General features: G+C 42.6%; 1 protein-coding gene across 3 annotated transcripts in view; it reads left to right on the top strand.

The window, feature by feature from the left end:
* The window catches only part of BRF1 (BRF1 general transcription factor IIIB subunit), a 338,242-nt gene that overhangs the window by 209,225 nt on the left and 109,829 nt on the right, over positions 1 to 19,188 (top strand). For all 3 annotated transcript variants that reach the window (XM_073570652.1, XM_073570644.1, XM_073570660.1), the window contains one exon: positions 17,724 to 17,788. In XM_073570652.1, coding sequence (XP_073426753.1) covers positions 17,724 to 17,788 — 65 coding nt within the window. The remainder of the gene's footprint in view (positions 1 to 17,723; positions 17,789 to 19,188) is intronic.

Below are 19,188 nucleotides of genomic sequence, written 5' to 3'. Positions count from 1 at the left end.
TATCGCTAGCAATATCGCTACTACATCACAAAACCAGTGACGTTATAGCGATATTGCTAGCAATATCGCTTAGTGTGACAGGCACTTAACATTTTCTGGCTCGGCTGGACCTCCGCTTCTGAACAGCTGGAGTACCACAACGCAAAACGTCACAAGACGTAGCTAGAAATTGTTTCACAATGCAGTGTGGTTTGAAGTTGGCTCAATACCATAAAGAATCATTACTCCAGAGTGTCCGCCATGAGGTGCTTCCCATCTGTATAATCTATCCACTGCTTGTAGTCAGGTGTAATCTAACTCTAGTAGCCGAGACAGATTACAGGTAAAGGAGAGAGTCTTTGCCTACAGGAAATGGTGGCTGTTCTTTCTCTCTCTACAGGAAGTGGTGGCTGTTTTCTCGCTCTCTACAGGAAGTGGGGCTGTTTTCTCTCTACAGGAATTGGTGGCTGTTTCTCGCTCTCTACAGGAAGTGGTGGCTGTTTCTCTCTCCCTCTCTACAGGAAGTGGGGCTGTTTTCTCTCTACAGGAAGTGGAGGCTGTTCCCTCTCTTTCCCTCTTTCTCTCCAGGACATGGTGGTTGTTTTCTCGCTCTCTACAGGAAGTATTGGTTGTTTCTGTCTCGCTCTCTAAAGGAAGTTGGGCTGTTTTCTCTCTTCAGTAAGGACATGGTTGTTCTTTCTCTCTCTACAGAAAGTGGTGGATGTTCTCTTACTCTACAGTGAATGGTGGCTATTCTAGCTATCTCTCTTTTTGCAGGAAGTGGTGGCTTTACTATGTCTCTCTTTACAAGAAGTGGTGACTGTTCTATCCCTCTAATTACAGAAAGTGGTGGCTGTTCTATGTCTCTACAGTAAGTGGTGTCTTTCTATGTCTCTCTACAAGAAGTGGAGGCTGTTATTCTAGGTCTCTCTTTACAAGAAGTGGTAGCTCTTCTATGTCTCTTTTTACAGGAAGTGGTGACTGTTCTGTCTCTCTCTACAGAAATTGGTGGCTGTTCAATCTCTGTTTATAGGAAGTGGTGGCTGTTCTGTGTCTCTTTACAAGAAGTGGTAGCTATTCTCTCGCTCTCTTTACAGAAAGTGGTAGCTGGTCTTTGTATGTCTGCAAAAGTAGGAGTAGGTTTTTTCTCTACTTCTCTACAGGAAGTAGGACGCTTCTTTGGCTCTCAGCCAAAATTGTGGGCTTGTCTTTGTCTCTACAGGATGTGAGGATGGTGTTGTGAATTCTCTTTCTGGGTTCCTCTGGTGGTTACTGAAGATAGTGGAGATGGTCAGATTGACAGAGGTGCTGCAAGTTCTCTTTCTGGGCTCCATCTGGTGGTTACTGGAGGTAGTGGAGCTGGTCAGACTGACAGAGGCTTGCCACCTGATAATGTTAATGACGTTTGGAGATCTGGGGTTTCTGACTGGAGTATTTAAGACAGCTGACTTCCTTCAATCCCTGCTGGTGATTTTCTTCCTGTGCCTTCTGAGGTCTGATGTCTCTTGCTCTGTTCCTGCATGGTTCAGCTAAGTGGTTCATTTGCTATTCTTTTTGCATTTGATCTGGTTTTGTCTATCTCTGCTTTGTGCGGGTCAGCTTGCTCCTGCTGGGGCTGTGCTGGATCACCGCCCATATATTACTGCTTGTGTCAGTTTGTTTTGTCCCCTGTTATATTGGTCTCTTTTTGCTTTGCTTTCAGTATATACCAGAGTGCTGATATAGTGGAGGTGAAGTCGTGTGACTTCAGTGTTTTTTTGAGCATCAGACGTGTTGGATTTTTCAGGGTTTTTTGCGTGATTGCAGACAGTGTCTTTCCTTTCCTGTCCTGTCTAGTCAGTCGGGGCCCCATCATTTGCTCAGTCTATTTTTCTGCCTGCGTTTGTGTTTTCATCTTGTCTCACCGACAATATATGTTTGGGGGGCTATCTATTCCTTTGGGGTCTGCTCTGGGGCAGTTTGGATTTCACCTTTCTTGCTTTAGGCTGAGTTAGCACTCCGGCTGTGCCGAGGCGTCTAGGGCATCGTAGGTACGCTCCACGGCTACTGCTAGTTGTGTGGATAGGATCAGGGGTCTGCAATCCGCTTAGCTACCAACCTCTCTGGTTTTCTGGTGGCTTAGGCCTGTTTCACACATCAGTTTTTTCTGTCAGTTGTAATCCGCCAAAATGGTGGAAAACTGATCCGCCTGCGTATGGACATCGTGTGCCACCGGACCGTTTTTTTGACGGATCCGGTGAAGGAAGAAATTTAAAGGAACCGCTCTCTGGAGAGAGAGAGAGAGATTTTTCTCAGCTGCCAGACCGGGATTTAGGGTTAAATTTACTGCAAAGGCAATTCTGCTGGGCATGTGCAGTGTAAAGTGCGGATCCGGCCAGCCAGAAAAACGTTGCATTGTCCATCCAGTCTTGTCAGCGGACTCCAAAATCTTGGCGGATCCACAAGAAAACGGATCCAACGGATGCCCATCCGTCAAGATCCGCCGGTAATGCAAGTCTATGGGGGAAAAAGCGAATCCGTTTTTTTTTTTTGCAAAACGGCAGATCTTGACTGATGGAGACAAACGGAAGTGTGAAACAGGCCTTAGCCTGGTCCTGCTATCCTCCTCGGTGACCCATTCATAACAGGATGGGTTTTTACCTCTACAGGACGGTCGGGATCTTTATTTCCACAGGATGTCGGTGTGGGTTTTTACTTCTACAGGATGGGGAGGAGCTTTGTCTCTAGAGGATTTGACGGTGGGGATCTTACCTCTACAGGATGGGAGGGGAGCTTTGTCTCTACAGGATGTGAGGGTGGGTTTTTATCCCTACAGAAAGTGAGGGAGGGTGGGTTTTTATTTCTACAAGAAGTGCAGGGTGGGTCTTTGTCTCTTCAGGATGTGAGAGGGGAGGTTTACCTCTACAGGAAGTAGGGTGTTTCTTTGTCTCTCTGCAGGATATGTGTGTCTATGTGGAGGGTGGTCTTTGTCTCTACTGGATGTTAGGTGGGGTTGGTCTTTGTCTCTCTGCTTTCTTTTGTTCTGCCTTTCACACTGTTTGCAAGACATAAGTAAAGCAGACTTTCAGTCCAGAGCAAGCAAGCCAGTGGCAGAGTAGTGTATGCTTAGAAGCAAGGTAAAAAAAAGTGATTGTGCCCCTGGTCAAATTAGACTGCTGTGAGCACCAAAAACCATTTTAAGTTGTAGTGATGGATGAGGCCATCTGTAAGCGAGATGAAGCTGCAGTACGAGGTACAACCACAGGGGCTTTGCCCAGCAAACAATGACGTAGATGCTGTTCGCTAGCCGGATTGCGTGCTTCTTCATTCTGCCTATCGTCAATAAGAGGTGGCAGGAGTCAGACACCATCTTGTCAGAAACCACTTTTAAATAATATAAAAGTATAAAGACAAATGTTACAGCCTGTGCCAAATAGCTAGTAATTCCCAACCTTTTACCATGCAAACTCCTGCCCTCATTCCAACTGTCGGACACCCAGTGACTTTCCTGAGCAGGTTTCTGAGGTTGTGTGCGCTTTGCTTTACTACAATTATAGGTCTTAGAAATAAATTTTCACATTTCTAAACCAGACATAGAAACGTCAGGCTTCTTTCTGCAGTAGACTCCAGGGAATAAATCTTGCCACGCTTCCTTTATTTAGTAGTGAGGCCAACGTCATAAGAAATGTACCAGCACTAATCATAGTTCTTCTTGTACTATGTCTTCAGAGGAATCATAAAAAACAATAACCCGAGATTGCTCCAATAGCTGCTGTTTAACCATTGAACTGATGAATTGCCGCTGTGTATATGTGCACCATCTCGCTTTGTGACGTCTCTGAGATGTCATCGCTGGTTGTCCATGAGCTGTCATGGCAACTGGGGCCTTCTGAAAGCCTCATAGCTGCCATCTTGGTCCTACTGACGTCATCACTTAGGGTCCCGGAAGTAGAGACCTGCAGATTGGAGAAGTTAGACATGTGTAGGTTCAAGGGGTAACTTGCAATCCTTATACTTTGTTATGGAATAAAATGCTATGTAAGCAATGGAAATAGAGAATGTTGCATTTTGCTATGTGCCCAGATATACAATATGGCCCTACAGTTTTTATTCTTTTCCTCTATATAGAATACTGTAGTCAGTTATGCTATTCAGTAAAGCCACATCTAGTAAAACGGGATTTCTTTACAGTGGCATCCTACCAGTGGGCCATGCCACATGTTCACCTCAATACAGTGCTAAAAAAAACAAAAAAAAGAAAATGCCTTTAAAATGCTATGTTGGAATCCATCACAATGTTTATCCCATATATACAGGTGTATGGGGGCAACCAGCGCTGCCGTTGGCTATGACCTCCTGGGTCACAGGTTTCGTAGAAGTCTGATATGTTTTCTTTCTTTTGTTGAGTGATAGTGAAGATAAAAGCCGGCGACTTGTCTGTGTTTACCCAGCACCTGCGCAGGGCTCTATAGTAATTCCTCTTTTGAAAGCGGAGTTCTGCTGTTACCTATAGCCTGCAGGTATAGAAAACAGCTCATCGCTTCTGAACCACATCAAACCACGCAGATGGAAGCTTTCTTCCTAAATATCTTTCATGAGTGGCAGATGTGACGCAGCGTTACATCTGTGTGCGAGTGTAATAGATGATTTCTGCTTTATGTTTCCAGTTTTTTGTTGCAAGGAACCAGGAAAAGTTAGGATGATTAATTTACTGTATTTGATCCTCGTCATCCAATTATTATAGAGGAAGTTGGTTACAAACGTGCTTCCTTGGAAGGAACCCTACCGCTAAAGGGTTCTTTTATTATGTTCTGGAGTTTCTAGGGATTTAGAAATATCTAGCCAAGAGCAGTGAATGGATTCAATAAAAAGTAAAATATATAGAAGCATAACATAAATTTGTGAGTGAGGTAATGTAATATTTGCACGTGGTTGAACAATGGGCCCCCAGAGTCATTGTTACCGGTGGTCCCTTGCCACCTCAGTCCGACACTGCTCATAACGCCAGATTATTTTGTAATAATTCCATAAAATGATATCATTGGAAAGAAAATTGAATGTAGGATGTAATGGAACAAATTTTTATGGAATAAATTGTAATAGGATGACAACTATAGGCAAGAATATTGAAAGGCATGGAAAAAATACAAATCTATAAAACTTTTCAACCTGTCAAACCTTTAGCCTTAATTATGGCCTAACACCTTCCTATGGAGGGAACCAAGTTTTTAAGTTTTTCAAGTCTAATGATGTGAAACGAAGATTGTGTTAATTGCGTTTTATTCATTGGTTTATTCTAAATAGCTAGTTTCTTTAGGTTTTTGATTGGTTTAAGTTCAAGGTAATTTCTGGGCCATTCTAGCAGTGTAATATCCTGAACTTTTTATACACAACAGCAACATGGCATAGAACTGAAACCTGTTGAAGTACCTTCCTAAACATTGAAACTACAACACCAAGAAGGAAAAGTCATTGAACTGTGAAAATCACAGAATGGATAGACAAATTCACAAACTCAGCTATAGAGCCTAGGTAATATCACTATGATAGTACTCCCAGGGTCACAGATTGAGTATAGCTAAGAGAGTCTCCCTTATTATTAAAACATAACTTTTAATACAACGTATTTTCATAGAGGGTTCAATTTTTCATGAGAAGGGGAAGGATAGGACAGAAATAATTTTCTCTGACTCCCCGTTGTGCCCCTGTATAGCTCCTGGGCATACGAATGGCCCACACATAGGCTGAGGCACAGACAGCCACATTGGCTCTAGGGACCTTCTGCCACTACAGGGCCCTATAATGAAGACGGATATACAATAATAATTCTACCACAGAATTCATTTGGGTAGTTCCCCTGATGAATCCCCAGAAACGTGGGGGAAACGCATAGGGAAGTTGCAAAGTATCTGTAGATGGTGGATCATCCATAGTAGGGCACTTGAGGCCTGTCCTTCTAAGGACAGGAGCTATACAGGGGCACGACAGGGAGTAAGAGAAAATTATTTCTGTCCTATCCCTTCCCATCTCATGAAAAAGTGGACCCTCTATGAAAATACATCTACTACAATGGTGAGACCAAACCATTTTTTAACTTGAGCACTGGTATGCACGAGCACTTTATACACGTGGTTTTCTTTGTGTCTTTTTTGTCCATGATTTTAGTGTTGTATTAAAACTTATGTTTTAATAATAAGGGAGACTCTCCTAGCTGTACTCAATCATGCCATACAAATTCATCAGATTAAGAGAGCTGTTGTTAAAATACCATTAGAAAGAGCAAACATTTTTAAAGCTGCTGGTGTCTCTGGAGTCAATGAACCCCAAGGTGCAGGATTCTCCAGCTGCCCCTAAGATTCCCCTGCGGGTGTATGGGCTCTACGGTCTGGGTCCGGGCGCAGTGCTCATATTGAAGCTGGCCCATACATCTGATAAGCCACCACAATGCACCAGATCGGAACTGACATCTGGCTGCACGTCATACTATGAGGAGGAGGCGGGAATTTCAACATAGGGGGCGAGAAGAGAAGGAATGGAGACCCAGAAACTGCCCATATCAGTCGGCGCTGGAGTCTTCATCATAGGAAAATGTACTGTATATACTCGTGTATAAGCCGACCCCCCTAATTTTGCCACAAAAAAACTGGGAAAACGTATTGACTTGTGTATAAGCCGAGGGTGGAATCCATAGACTTTCCCCCCATATGCTGCCCCATAGACTATGCCCCGATATGTTTCTCCATAGTTTATGCCCCCCCATATGCTGCCCCATAGACTATGCCCCCATATGCTGCTCCATAGAATATGCCCCCATATGCTGCAAAAAAAATGCCATACTCACCTCTCCTGGGTCCATCGCCGCTGCCTGCCGCTTCTTGTGTTAGTGACTGTTCAGCCAGCAGAGGGGCAGCGCGCACTAACCACGTCACCACGCCCCCTGCTGGCTAAACGTCACTGACACAGGATGCAGCAGAGACAGCGGTGAGCAGCGATGGACCGGGGGACAGGTGAATATCGCTATACGCACCCATCCTGCCGCGGTCTCTGCAGCCTTGCTTCTCCACTGTCTCCCTTCCTGTCTTCAGCGGTCACGTGGTACCGCGCATTACACATGAGTATGCGCATATTCATGAGTGTAATGAGCGGTACCACGTGACCGCTGAAGACAGGAAGGGAGACAGTGGAGAAGCGAGGCTGCAGAGACCGTGGCAGGGCAGGTAAGTATGATCTTTGACACCCCCACTCCCCCGCCGACCCCCAGGTGTATGACCCGTGTATAATACGAGAAGGGGACTTTCAGCCCAAAAAAATGGGCTGAAAATCTCGGCATATACATGAGTATATACGGTAAGTTAATTGTTTTTCTAAAGCGTTATAGTGTAGTTTTAGGTCAGAGAGGGAAGGTTAGGGATGAGCTAGTAACGTGCAGGGACAGGTAGTGATGGTTACTTGAGGACATGTGCTGCACTTGCGGTTTTGCACTTGTGGAGAGACAAAAAACATCGCTAGCAGCATTTTTTTCCATTGCTACAAGTACCGCATTTGCGGGATCGCGGCAAAACCGCAAGTGCCGCACATGTCCGCAAGTCCCATAGGGAATGAAAAAGAGCAAACATTTTTAAAGCTGCTGGTGTCTCTGGAGTCAATGAACCCCAAGGTGCAGGATTCTCCAGCTGCCCCTAACATACTCCTGCGGGTGTATGGGCTGTACGGTCTGGGTCCGGGCGCAGTGCTCATATTGAAGCTGGCCCATACATCTGATAAGCCACCACAATGCACCGGATCGGAACGGACGTCCGGCTGCACGTCATACTATGAGGAAGAGGCGGGAATTTCAGCATAGGGGGCGAGAAGAGAAGGAATGGAGACCCAGAGACTGCCCATATCAGTCTGCGCCGTAGCCTGGAGCCTTCATCATAGGAATATGTACTGTACGCAGTGTTGCCGATAGTGATCTGTTAAGTCACTGTTCCGAGAGGTGTACTGTTTTCACTCCCTGTAGATCTCACATTTTATGAGGGACCACTGGTTCTCTATGCGGTTCAGATCAGGTGAACAAGGGGGGCATGTCATTATTTTTTATTCTTTTAGACCTTTACTGGGCAGCCACGCTGTGGAGTATTTGGATGCATGTGATGGAGCATTGTCCTGCATGAAAATCATGTTTTTCTTGAACGATACCGACTTCTTCCTGTACCACTGCTTGAAGAAGGTGTCTTCCAGAAACTGGCAGTAGGTCTGGGAGTTGAGCTTCACTCCATCTTCAACTCGAAAAGGTCCCACAAGTTCATCTTTGATGATACCAGCCCATATCGTTACCCCACCTCCACCTTGCTGGCGTCTGAGTCGGAGTGGAGCTCTCTGGCCTTTACTGATCCAGCCTCGGGCCCATCCATCTGGCCCATCAAGAGTCACTCTCATTTCATCAGTCCATAAAACCTTAGAAAAATCAGTCAAGATATTTCTTGGAACAGTCTTGACGTTTTATCTTATGTTTCTTATTCAAAGGTGGTCGTTTTTCAGCCTTCCTTACCTTGGTCATGTCAAGCACACCTTATATAGGGTGTTGATGTCATTAAACCAAACCCCTCCTCATTACAGAGATGCAAATCACCTGATTTACATAAATGGCAGTTTGCTTTCAAGCCTATACAGCTTGGAGTAGGACAACATGTATAAAAAGGATGAGTGATCAAAATACTAATTTGCCTTATAATTCTGCACACAGTGTAATGGCGCTGTTGGTTCCATTTCATGTTGCTTACCAGTGCACATGTCTTGGGTGCTGGCCTCGTCTTCGCTGTCGCTCACAGTGTCTACTGATGATGTTTGCTTTCCACTGATGTCATTCACGTGCACCTGTGGTGCTCTTCACCGTCATGACGTCCCCTGCACCGACCAGATGCGCTGCCAATTGTGGCAACAAGCGGGATATTTAAATGGCTGTGAGGGGCACCAGTGACAGGAAGGCCCCACCAAGGAAGCGACTGTGAAACGTGTGTAGGGGCGCTTTCCTGCATGTGGTCTCAGACATGGGTAAAGAAAACTCCTAGTTACAATTTTCTTTGACTCTCTGCTGATCTCCTACCTCTGGGTCTAATGACTTGGCATTCTGGTGGCGCTCACTATGACTTACTACAAGGGGATTATTGTTAGGAGATTTTAGGGGATCTCCCCACGGCACTGTGCCTTAGATTTGGGGATGTGATTACAACCTGGGTGTTTATTTACACTATACATTTCCTGTCCAATTTGTGTCTGCCTCACTCTGCAGGGTCTTTTGTAATCTGGCATTCCTAGCCCGGGAACAAATATTTCTATGTTTCGTACTTATTATGCACTACATGAATTACTTTGTCTGTATTTTAACATTTGTATGACTAAAATAAAGACTCCTTTAATACTGAGAATTTTGACATTATGGTGTTTGCTCCAATTTTTTGGTGCAAGTCAAAAATTTACATACACTAAGATTACTATGCCTTTTAAACAATTTTGGACTGCCCATATGATGAGGTCACGTGTTTGGAAGCTTCTGTTTTTTGTGGCAACATCTGAGTTAGAGACACATCTGTGGATGTGTTTTAATGCACACCTGAAACACATTGCTTCTTTGTGTAGCATCATGGGAAATTCTCAAGAAATCAGCCAAAATATCAGGAAGACAATTGTGAACTGGCTCATCCTTGGGTACAATTTCAAGATACCTGAAGGTGCCTCATTTATCTGTGCAAACAATTATATACAAGTACAAACAATATGGGAATGTCCAGCTATCATACCGTTCAGGAAGGAGACGGTTCTGTGTCCCTGAGATGAAAGTGCTTTGGTCGGACATTTGCATATCAACCCAAGGACAAAAGCCTTGTGAAGATGATAGCGGAAGCTGGTAAGATTGTGTCAATATCCACAGTGAATTGAGCACTGTATCATGAGTTGAAAGGCCACTCTGCCAGGAAGAAGCCATTACTCCAAAAGAAATCTAAAAAAGCCAGATTAATGTTTGCAAAAGACCTTAATTTTTGGAGACCTTCTTTTTTGGTCTGCTGAAACTAAAATTGGACTATTTGGGCATAATGACCATTGTTAGGATTGAAGGTAAAAGGGAGAAGTTTGGAAGCCTAAGAACACAATCCCAACTGTGAAACACGGGGGTGGCAGCATCATGTTGTAGGGTTGTTTTTCTGCAGGAGGGACTGTTGCAGTTCACAAAATAGATGGCATCATGAGAAAAGAAGATTATATGGCAATACTGAAGCAACATCTCAAGTCATCAGCCAGGAAGTTAAAGCTTGGGAGGAAATGGGTCTTCCAAATTGACAATGATTCGAAGCATACTGCCAAAATGGTAACAAAGTGGCTTAAGGATAACAAAGTCAATGTTTTGGAGCGGCCATCACAAAGCCCTGACCTCAATCCTATTGAAAATTTATGGGCAAATCTGAAATGGCCCGTGCGAGCAAGGCTGGGATCAGTTACACCAGTTTTGTCAGGAGGAATGGGCCCAAATTCCGACCAACTATTGTGAGAAGCTTGTGGAAGGATATCCCAAATATTTAACCCAAGTCATTCAGTTTAAGGGCAATGGTACCAAATACTAATGACATGTATGTAAACTTTTGACTTCGTAGTAAAAGTAGTAAAAATACCTTAAAACACTGTCTGTTTCTCATTATTCTGGCATTTGGCAAATATTAATAATTATGGTAATCCTAATTGATCTAAAACGGGAAAGGTTTATTCTGATTTCATGTCAGATATTGAGGAAAAACATGCAGATGTGTCTTTTTATATAGTTTTTGGAAACTTTTTTAACCGTATATTAATTGTGAGTGTACTAGGGACTACAGAACAGGAGAAGGACTTGGGTATTCTGGTTACAAGTAAACTGAGCAGCAGTACTTAATGTCAAGCAACAGCCGCAAAATCAAACGAGATTTTAGGGTGTAAAAAGAGAGATAAAAGAGCATGTTAAGGGCCACCATTAATCTTTGTGCAGCATTATATGGGGCATATATTAATATGGAGTATGTTATGGGCCACCATTAACCTTTGTGCAGCATTCTATGGGGCATATATTAATATGGAGCATGTTAGGGGCCACCATTAACCTTTGTGCAGCATTATATGGAGCATATATTAATATGGAGCATGTTAGGGGCCACCTTTAACCTTTGTGCAGCATTATATGGGGCATATATTAATATGGAGCATCTTATGGGGCCACCATTAACCTTTCTGCAGCATTATATGGGGCGTATTTTAATATGGAGCATGTTATGGGGCCACCATTTTACTTTTATTAGTATCTATTTTTATTTTTGAAACTTACCAGTAGCTGCTGCATTTCGCACCCTTGGCTTATACTTGAGTCAATAAGTTTTCCCAGTTTTTTGTGGCAAAATTAGGGGCCTCGGTTTATACTCGGGTTGGCTTATACTAGAGTATATACGGTATGTGTGGTCTATACAAAGAACTGGCTCATAAATTATTCCTTCCAAAGACCATACTGAGGACTAGGGGGCACTCATTACAGGTGGAAGAAAGGTGTCTCCGGCTGCTAAATAGGACAGGTTTCTTTACAGTTAGCGCAGTCAGACTGTGCAATGCCCATCACAAGAGGTAGTAATGGCAGACACTATAACAGCTTTTATACAAGTGGTGGTTGATTTCCTTGATACACATAAAATTGTGGGTTATAGTTACATTAGTGACGAAATGTACAATTGGTGGAGAAAGGTTGAACTTGATGGATCTAGGTCTTTTTTTCAACCTATGTCTGACTTCTATACCAGGAAGTCTGACTTCTATACCAGGAAAGATCTTTGAACAAAATATTAAACATGTATGTCAGTACCTGGATAAGAATGAAGTGATTAAACAGAGTCAGCATGGGTTTGTAACTAATAAGTCATGTCAGACTAACTTAATTTCCTTCTATGACAGAGTCACTGATTGGGTGGATCAAGGAAATGCTGTAGATATAGTATATCTTGACTTCAGCAAAGCATTTGACAAAGTATCTCACACAATCCTTATTGAAAAAATGACTAAGTATGGAATGGACAAGGCATCTGTTAGGTGGATTCATAACTGGCTTAGTGATCGGACCCAAAGAGTGGTCGTAAATGGCTGCACATCCAGTTGGAAGAATGTCTCAAGTGGGGTACCACAGGGCTCTGTCCTGGGCCCTGTATTGTTCAACATCTTTATCAACGATTTAGATGAAGGGAACTGAGGGTAAACTGATTAAATTTGCTGATGACACAAAGCTAGGAGGGATAGCTAATACTAGAGAAGAGAGAGAGAGGATTCAGAAAGATATAAATAAACTGGAGCAGTGGGCAGCAACTAATAAAATGGTTTTTAACAGGGAAAAATGCAAAGTACTACATCTAGGCAATAAAAATGGAGGAATAGGGCTAAACAACAGCACATGTGAAAAAGACTTGGGTATACTAATAGATCACAGACTGAATATGAGTCAACAGTGTGATGCAGCAGCAAAAAAGGCAAATGCAATTCTAGGATGTATTAACAGAAGCATACAGTCTAGTTCACGTGAAGTCATTATTGCCCTCTACTCCTCTTTGGTCAGACCTCATCTGGAATACTGTGTCCAGTTTTGGGCGCCACATTTTAAAAAAGACATCAACAAACTAGAGCAAGTTCAGAAAAGAGCGACCAGAATGGTGACCGGTCTGCAAACCCTGTCTTATGAGGAAAGGTTGCAGGATTTGGGAATGTCTAGCTTGCAGAAGAGAAGATTGAAAAGAGACTTAATAGCTGTCTATAAATATCTAAAGGGCTGTCACATTGTAGAAGGATCAACTTTATTCTCATTTGCACAAGGAAAGACTAGAAGCAATGGGATGAAACTGAATGGGAGGAGACACAGATTAGACATTAGAAAAACTTTTTGACAGTTAAGGCCCTTTTACATTTAGCGATGCACCAGCGATCCAACCAGCGATCCGACCCGGTCAGGATCGCTGGTGCATCGCTAAATGATCGCTAGTGAGCTTTCATACAGAAAGACCTCACAGCGATGCAGCAGCGACGCAGCGCACGATACTCACCTTTCACACACAGCGATCCTGCGTCCTCCCGCCCGCGTCCAGCGTCGCTCGTCGTCACAGCAGGAAGTCTCAGCAGGAAGCGCCCGACGAGAAATGGAGCCAGACATTCTCGCGCGATCAGCGATGGACAGCGGGGGAGCCGGTCGTTGGTAAGTATCACACATAGCGATATCGCTAGCAATATCGCTATAACGTCACAAAACCAGTGACGTTTTAGCGATATTGCTAGCGATATCGCTTAGTGTAAAACCCCCTTTAGAGTGATCAATGAGTGGAACAGGCTGCCACGAGAGGTGGTGAGTTCTCCTTCAATGGAAGTCTTCAAACAGAGGCTGGACAGACATCTGTCTGGGATGATTTAGCGAATCCTGCTTTGAGCAGGGGGTTGGACCAGATGGCCCAGGAGGTCCCTTCCAACTCTACGATTCTATGTATCTATGTAACTTGGATTTGAGGCCACTTATCTTTTCACTCTTTGAGTGAGGCAGTTCACTTTCTATAGACAGTATTTCTATATTTCAGCAGAAGATAGAGCAGCATTGCCCTATTCAGCAGGGTCGTACAGGTGGTTTGTTCTATTACAGACTTTTCTCTTGCTTTCTCTCGGTTGTTAGATCTCGGTTTGTTATCTTTGAAAGTGCAGTTTCAGCTCTTTATGGTTCCAACTCTTTTGTGCCCCAACCTGTCTTTAATTATGTTTTATGACCGGAATTAATTGTCGAGCATCATTCAAAGGTGACAATTTTGATGGATCTTAAAAAATAAAATAAGTATTACTGTGCAATATATTTTATTTGGGGAGGATAAATGTAGACCATAAAAAATATTCTCCGTATTGTAGGCAAGTCTAGACAATAGTGCGGCCTGAACTAAAGGGTGAGCTAAAACCTTATAGAATATTGTATAAAGGTGAACAATTTAATGTAGTTGTCATTTTCTGCTAATGAAAGAGAAGTGGACAGATGATACATGCACCCCAATCCACGGGCAGCACATGTCAGACACTGGATGCGTGATTTCAGTCGTGATGTTTGGTTCTGAGATACTGTAGCATTTCAGAGAAAAATATATTTTAAAAACTGTATTTTAAAAACTGCTGGGGGCAGAGTCTCAAAGGAGACTAGTCGGACTGGCGGTTTCTTGGTGGCCTCTCCTCACCCCTTCACCTTGAGTGACGGGTCTCACTGTGTGTGTATAGAGAGAGACCTGTCATTCAGGACAGGGGGTGGGGAGAAGCTGCTGAATTATGTTTATGGCATTATGCACTTTTTTTTTAACTTGAGATTTCACAACATAGTTAGCTGTAGACGACTAAGGATAGAATTTGAAATTAAGATATGGACACCTTTTGGGACAATTATTTTTATTTAGATGCATGTATTTGGGTCTCATTAAAAATTTTACACCATTTATCTTTAACATGCTCTCTCTTTTCCAGGTCTGTGCTAGCTGCAGAATGAGTTAACTGAGAATTTGTCAGTAAACTCTTTGACATTGAGTTCTTTAACCCCTTTCATTTGTATTTTTCTGAGCTCCTCTCAGCTGATTTCTTACCACATCAAAGTTTAGCTTTACATTTGATGTGGTCTCTGGTCATAGATCAGTTTAGAAGTGCTCAATGAAAAACGGATAAAAATTATAGCTTTTATCTGTCTTTTTTTATGAGCTCCAGTGTCACATCAAGCTCACGGATTCTCAATTAAATCATTATCTAGCCAGCAACGTGCAAAGAATGAGCCTGTATAAAAACGATATCTGCTGTTTAATATGCGGATGAGACTACATGTACCACGGGACAGCCTCTCTACCATGGACAGCATGAATCCATTAAAAGATCCTCATCCTGAATCAAAGCCTGGCAGAAAAATATAGTTACAACATTTGGGGAGACAGAGACGAGACTAGTCCGTTGCCAGCTTTTCCCAGCGCCTCTCCAGGTGATAGCCATGTCTCTCCCATAGTAAAAGACTTGTCAATTAGCTGAATCCCTGCTGGGAAAGGTTGCTGGCGGTGGCACCTGACTAGTCTCTTCTCTGCCTATGATCCCCTGGCTGTTGTAACCATATTTTCTGAAACGCTCCAGCAGCAATCATGGTTTGGGCAGCATGAATCAAGCGACATGTACCCTATAATGGCTGCTGATCCTTCCAGAAGCTCAGAGCTATTTTCTTTGACATACGTAGACCTGATGCTTTTTTATAAGTAGCAATAAATTAATTTGATCTTTTTCCCAGATGAGAACAGTCTGTGGTGAGACACAAGTGATATCATCTTGTGTGCTGTGATCTCATCGTCCTCGTAGAGAACATCTGTTTTTTTTTTTTCTCTTTGCCTCTGCTAGAAATGTCTGAGGTCTTTCAATAATTCATCCGCTCTCTATTCTCCGGCCAGAGAGTTGGAAGTAGAAACAAATTAATTAGTCGGAAGTACTTCTAGTAATTGCTGGCCAGACTGAATGCTTCATGGTACACTCTTAATTACTGTGTTTTGGAAGAAGTCGCACGTGTTTCATCCACTGTTTCTGCAGGACTCACAGTATAGAACACAAAGACATTCATTCTTGATTTTTGGAAATTTGGCACTTTTAAAACTAAAATTATGTTGTAACTTTATACAAAAATCAACATCTCAATATTACTGCTTATTCCTCATACACACAGGAAAATTTAGAAATGTTTCAAGTTGCTTATATAGCAACTCTTCTGTAGAATCTGATGCTCTAACCACAGTCTGTAAGCTGTCTGTATTCAGATGATATTCGTTGGGTGACCTAAAATCAGTTACATTTAGTGTATGACTAGCATAGCTTCCATTTCTACCGACCACCCCTTACACGCGTACGCTCAGTTTGGATGTGCATCCATGCAGGGCTGTGGTGTCAGAGTCGTGGAGTTGGAGGTTTGGCTTACCGACTCCACAGTCCTGCATCCATGTGTTCTCTTTGGGGAGAGGAAATTACGGTAAGTTGCTGACAGCAGCTTATCACCTTTTGAGAAGAAAATGAGTGTGCATGTCAAAAATCCAACATCGGTCTATACTCTCATCATGTAGGTGCCACCGTGGATATTTGACAGTTAGGCTGGTTTCACACTAGCGTTTTTTAGCGCAGCGCATTGTGTGCATCCATGCGCCATGCACTCCTATGTTTAACATGGGTGCGCATGGTCTAGCGTTTGCACACGTTTTTATGCGTTTTCGTGCGTATACATTTTTTGTAGTGTGCGCCTAGGCGTCCCTGACGAAGGCAGACGCCGAAACGCGCGTCGGGGTCGGGCGCATTCTAGGAATCCTCCACCACGTACACCAGGTAATTATAGGGTATTGTTTTGATTTATTTGGCTTTGATTTCTGGCGCCATGTATTTCAGAGATGCGGTTTGAATGGCCATTGTGCCTTACATCGCTTAGGCTTGCATATGTTTCTCTTTAATAGAGGATATAAGCCACTATATATTGCTTCTTAGCACATATTTCTTTATTTGGGGCATAATATATGTTTTGTCAGGCGCTTTTAAAAAAACGGCCATTGTGTTTTTATCTTATATGCCGGTACACACGTATATATATTTTTCACAAATATATGCACTTTGCACTTTACTGATGTATTATTGTGAATTGTCTTATATACTTGATTAATATCTATCACCCTATATATTTTTTCTTTGTATATTTTGTAACACTGTGGCACTTATGAATTATTCATTTTCATTGTGGTGTTATATGGGTTCCTAGTTTTAGCTAATTGGTATTTGTCTCCCATCCAATTTTTGTGAATTCTGTGAATAAAATATTTATTTTATTTTTAATATTGGACGTTTGTTGTTCGGATTTCTTTCGCTGTTCTATGATTTAGGTTCCGATGTGTCCTTTTTCTTATTTAGTCCAATTGTGCATCACTGACCATATTTTACTCTACATATATTTAAGTGTGATTGCATATGTGCCTTGAATTTTTGTTACATTAATGATAACATCGGTGCACACTGATTCACTTAGATTTCTGAGATGAGGTCAGACTGGTCTCGTTGTGGTTCCCGGAGACCAAAATGGAGTCACTAACTTGAAGCTCCCAGTAGCCGATACAAAATGTTCAATGGTACCTGACAACCAGTACTGTTTTTATGTATATGTGTGTATGTATATATATATATGTATGTATATATGTGTATGTATATAGTATATGTGTGTGTGTATATAGTATATATAGGGCAAAATAACAGGACATTGGGTGCAGCTTTATCCTCTCTACCAATTATAGTTACCCTTCTGCATATTATTTCATATCCTGCCATTTCTAAAGAAGATTTTGGAATTTACATTTTTACGGTGAATCCAAAGGGGACTTTTAAAGCAAGAGTTGACATTATTTAGGCGGATTAAAGCGGTCACATTGAAGAAAAAAATTACTTGAAGATCCTTAAAGGGATGGCAATGAGTAGAGGATTTGGAGTCCTAAATATTATCTATATCTAGCTTTTAATTAAAGCTGCATCTTTTGAGCCACATGGTCTATTTTTGGTAGAACAGAGGTGACATCTTTTTTGTTGCGCCATTGTCACAGTATTTCTCTGCCATGAGTAGTTACTGGAGGGGGATTTATTTATTTTTGATCTTCCATGCTGTTAGTTGACATGAAACTTGAAGCGTATGCTTTCTCTGTAATCCTGAGATGCTTCTTACATTTCAGCCGGTGACAATGTGGAAGATGGAGAGTTGGACCTTAATGGGATTGACGACAATGAAATAGACAGGGTGAGACCCGATTTCTCCTTTTATGTCAAGTGATATAAATGTGTTTAATCAAGTCTGTTTTCCAGTGACTATTATTGCTCAGTTTGTTGTGTGGAGAAATAAATGGACTTATTAGCGAGCGCACAGCTGGGAGCACTGCTGGTGATCTATGTGACGAATATCACATTGTTAGTGAGCAGTAAATAAGGAGATGGCCCCAGAAAGTGTTATGCATATACTGCAGGCAAATCTGACAACCTGAATTATATACAAGGTCCTGACCGGGCATCATGCACATCCATCCAAGAGAATCGGTGTTATTGGGAAAGTCTTAGCCGCCAGCAAAATGGGTATTATAGAGGTAACATTCCGGAACTAGACTAATTTCCCTTTTTGTTATGTTCGTGGGCAACTTAGAAGGGTTGTCCCATAAACAATATACAGTATTCACAAAACGTTAGGGATATTTGGCTTTCGGGTGAAATTTATGTAAAAAGTTCACAACACAATATTGTATAAAGTAGGGTATTTAAGTAGAAGAATTCAATGGTGATTTCCTCATCTCAAATAATTTATTGGAACAAAACCCAACAACAGTATTGACTATACCCCCCCCCCCCCCCCAAAAAAAAAAGTCAATGTCTCAGTAACTTGTCATGTGTCTTTGAGCATCAATTACAACTGACAACAACGTCTCATGCTCTTCACCAGTCACATTTTTGTCTGCTGAGACATGGCAACCCATTCTTCTTGAAAGGCTGCCCTTAGGTTATCGAGGTTCTGGGGTAAAGAGTTACTTGAGCCTCTACACGGGGACTTAGCTGATCCCATAGTTTTGTATGGGATTCAGGTCTGGAGAAAGTGCAGGCCACTCCATTTGAGGTGCCCCAGTCTGTTCTAGTCATTCCCTAATGACGCGACCTCAATGAGCTTGGAGCATTGTCGTCCGTGAAGATAAAATTAAGCCTCCGTTGTTCATGCCTCTAGAGACGCAATGACTGGATTAATGTTACACAGTAGTAGCTTGTCACTGTACCATTGACAAAGTGTAGGGCAGTTCTGTATTGACCAAGACACATCTGCGCACCCTGTAACACAACCAAAGACTCGTCTGGTGAGAACAGTGTCTGATGCATAGCGCTCACCTTGATGACTCCAACATCATTGACGGCCATCATTTTTGCTCAGTGTGAATCGACTTTCATCAGTGAACAGCACTGAGGCCCACTGGTCCCTCGTCCAACTTAGATGCTCTCTGGCCCTTGCAAGACTATGACTATGGTGGTGTGGTCAGGTACCCTTGCAGGTCGTCTAGCACGCAGACTACACTGAAATGATTCACCTAAATGATTTCCAATGGTCTGACATGACACTTGGATTCCTCTCACCTCCCTTAAATGTGCCTGGAGTTGTGACATTCA

Source organism: Dendrobates tinctorius, unplaced genomic scaffold (assembly GCF_039654945.1).
Source record: "Dendrobates tinctorius isolate UK_male_01 unplaced genomic scaffold, ASM3965494v1 ptg000006l, whole genome shotgun sequence".
Lineage (NCBI taxonomy): Eukaryota > Metazoa > Chordata > Amphibia > Anura > Dendrobatidae > Dendrobates > Dendrobates tinctorius.
The sequence above is the reverse complement of the archived record's forward strand: the minus strand, read 5'-3'. Positions and strand labels throughout refer to the sequence as shown.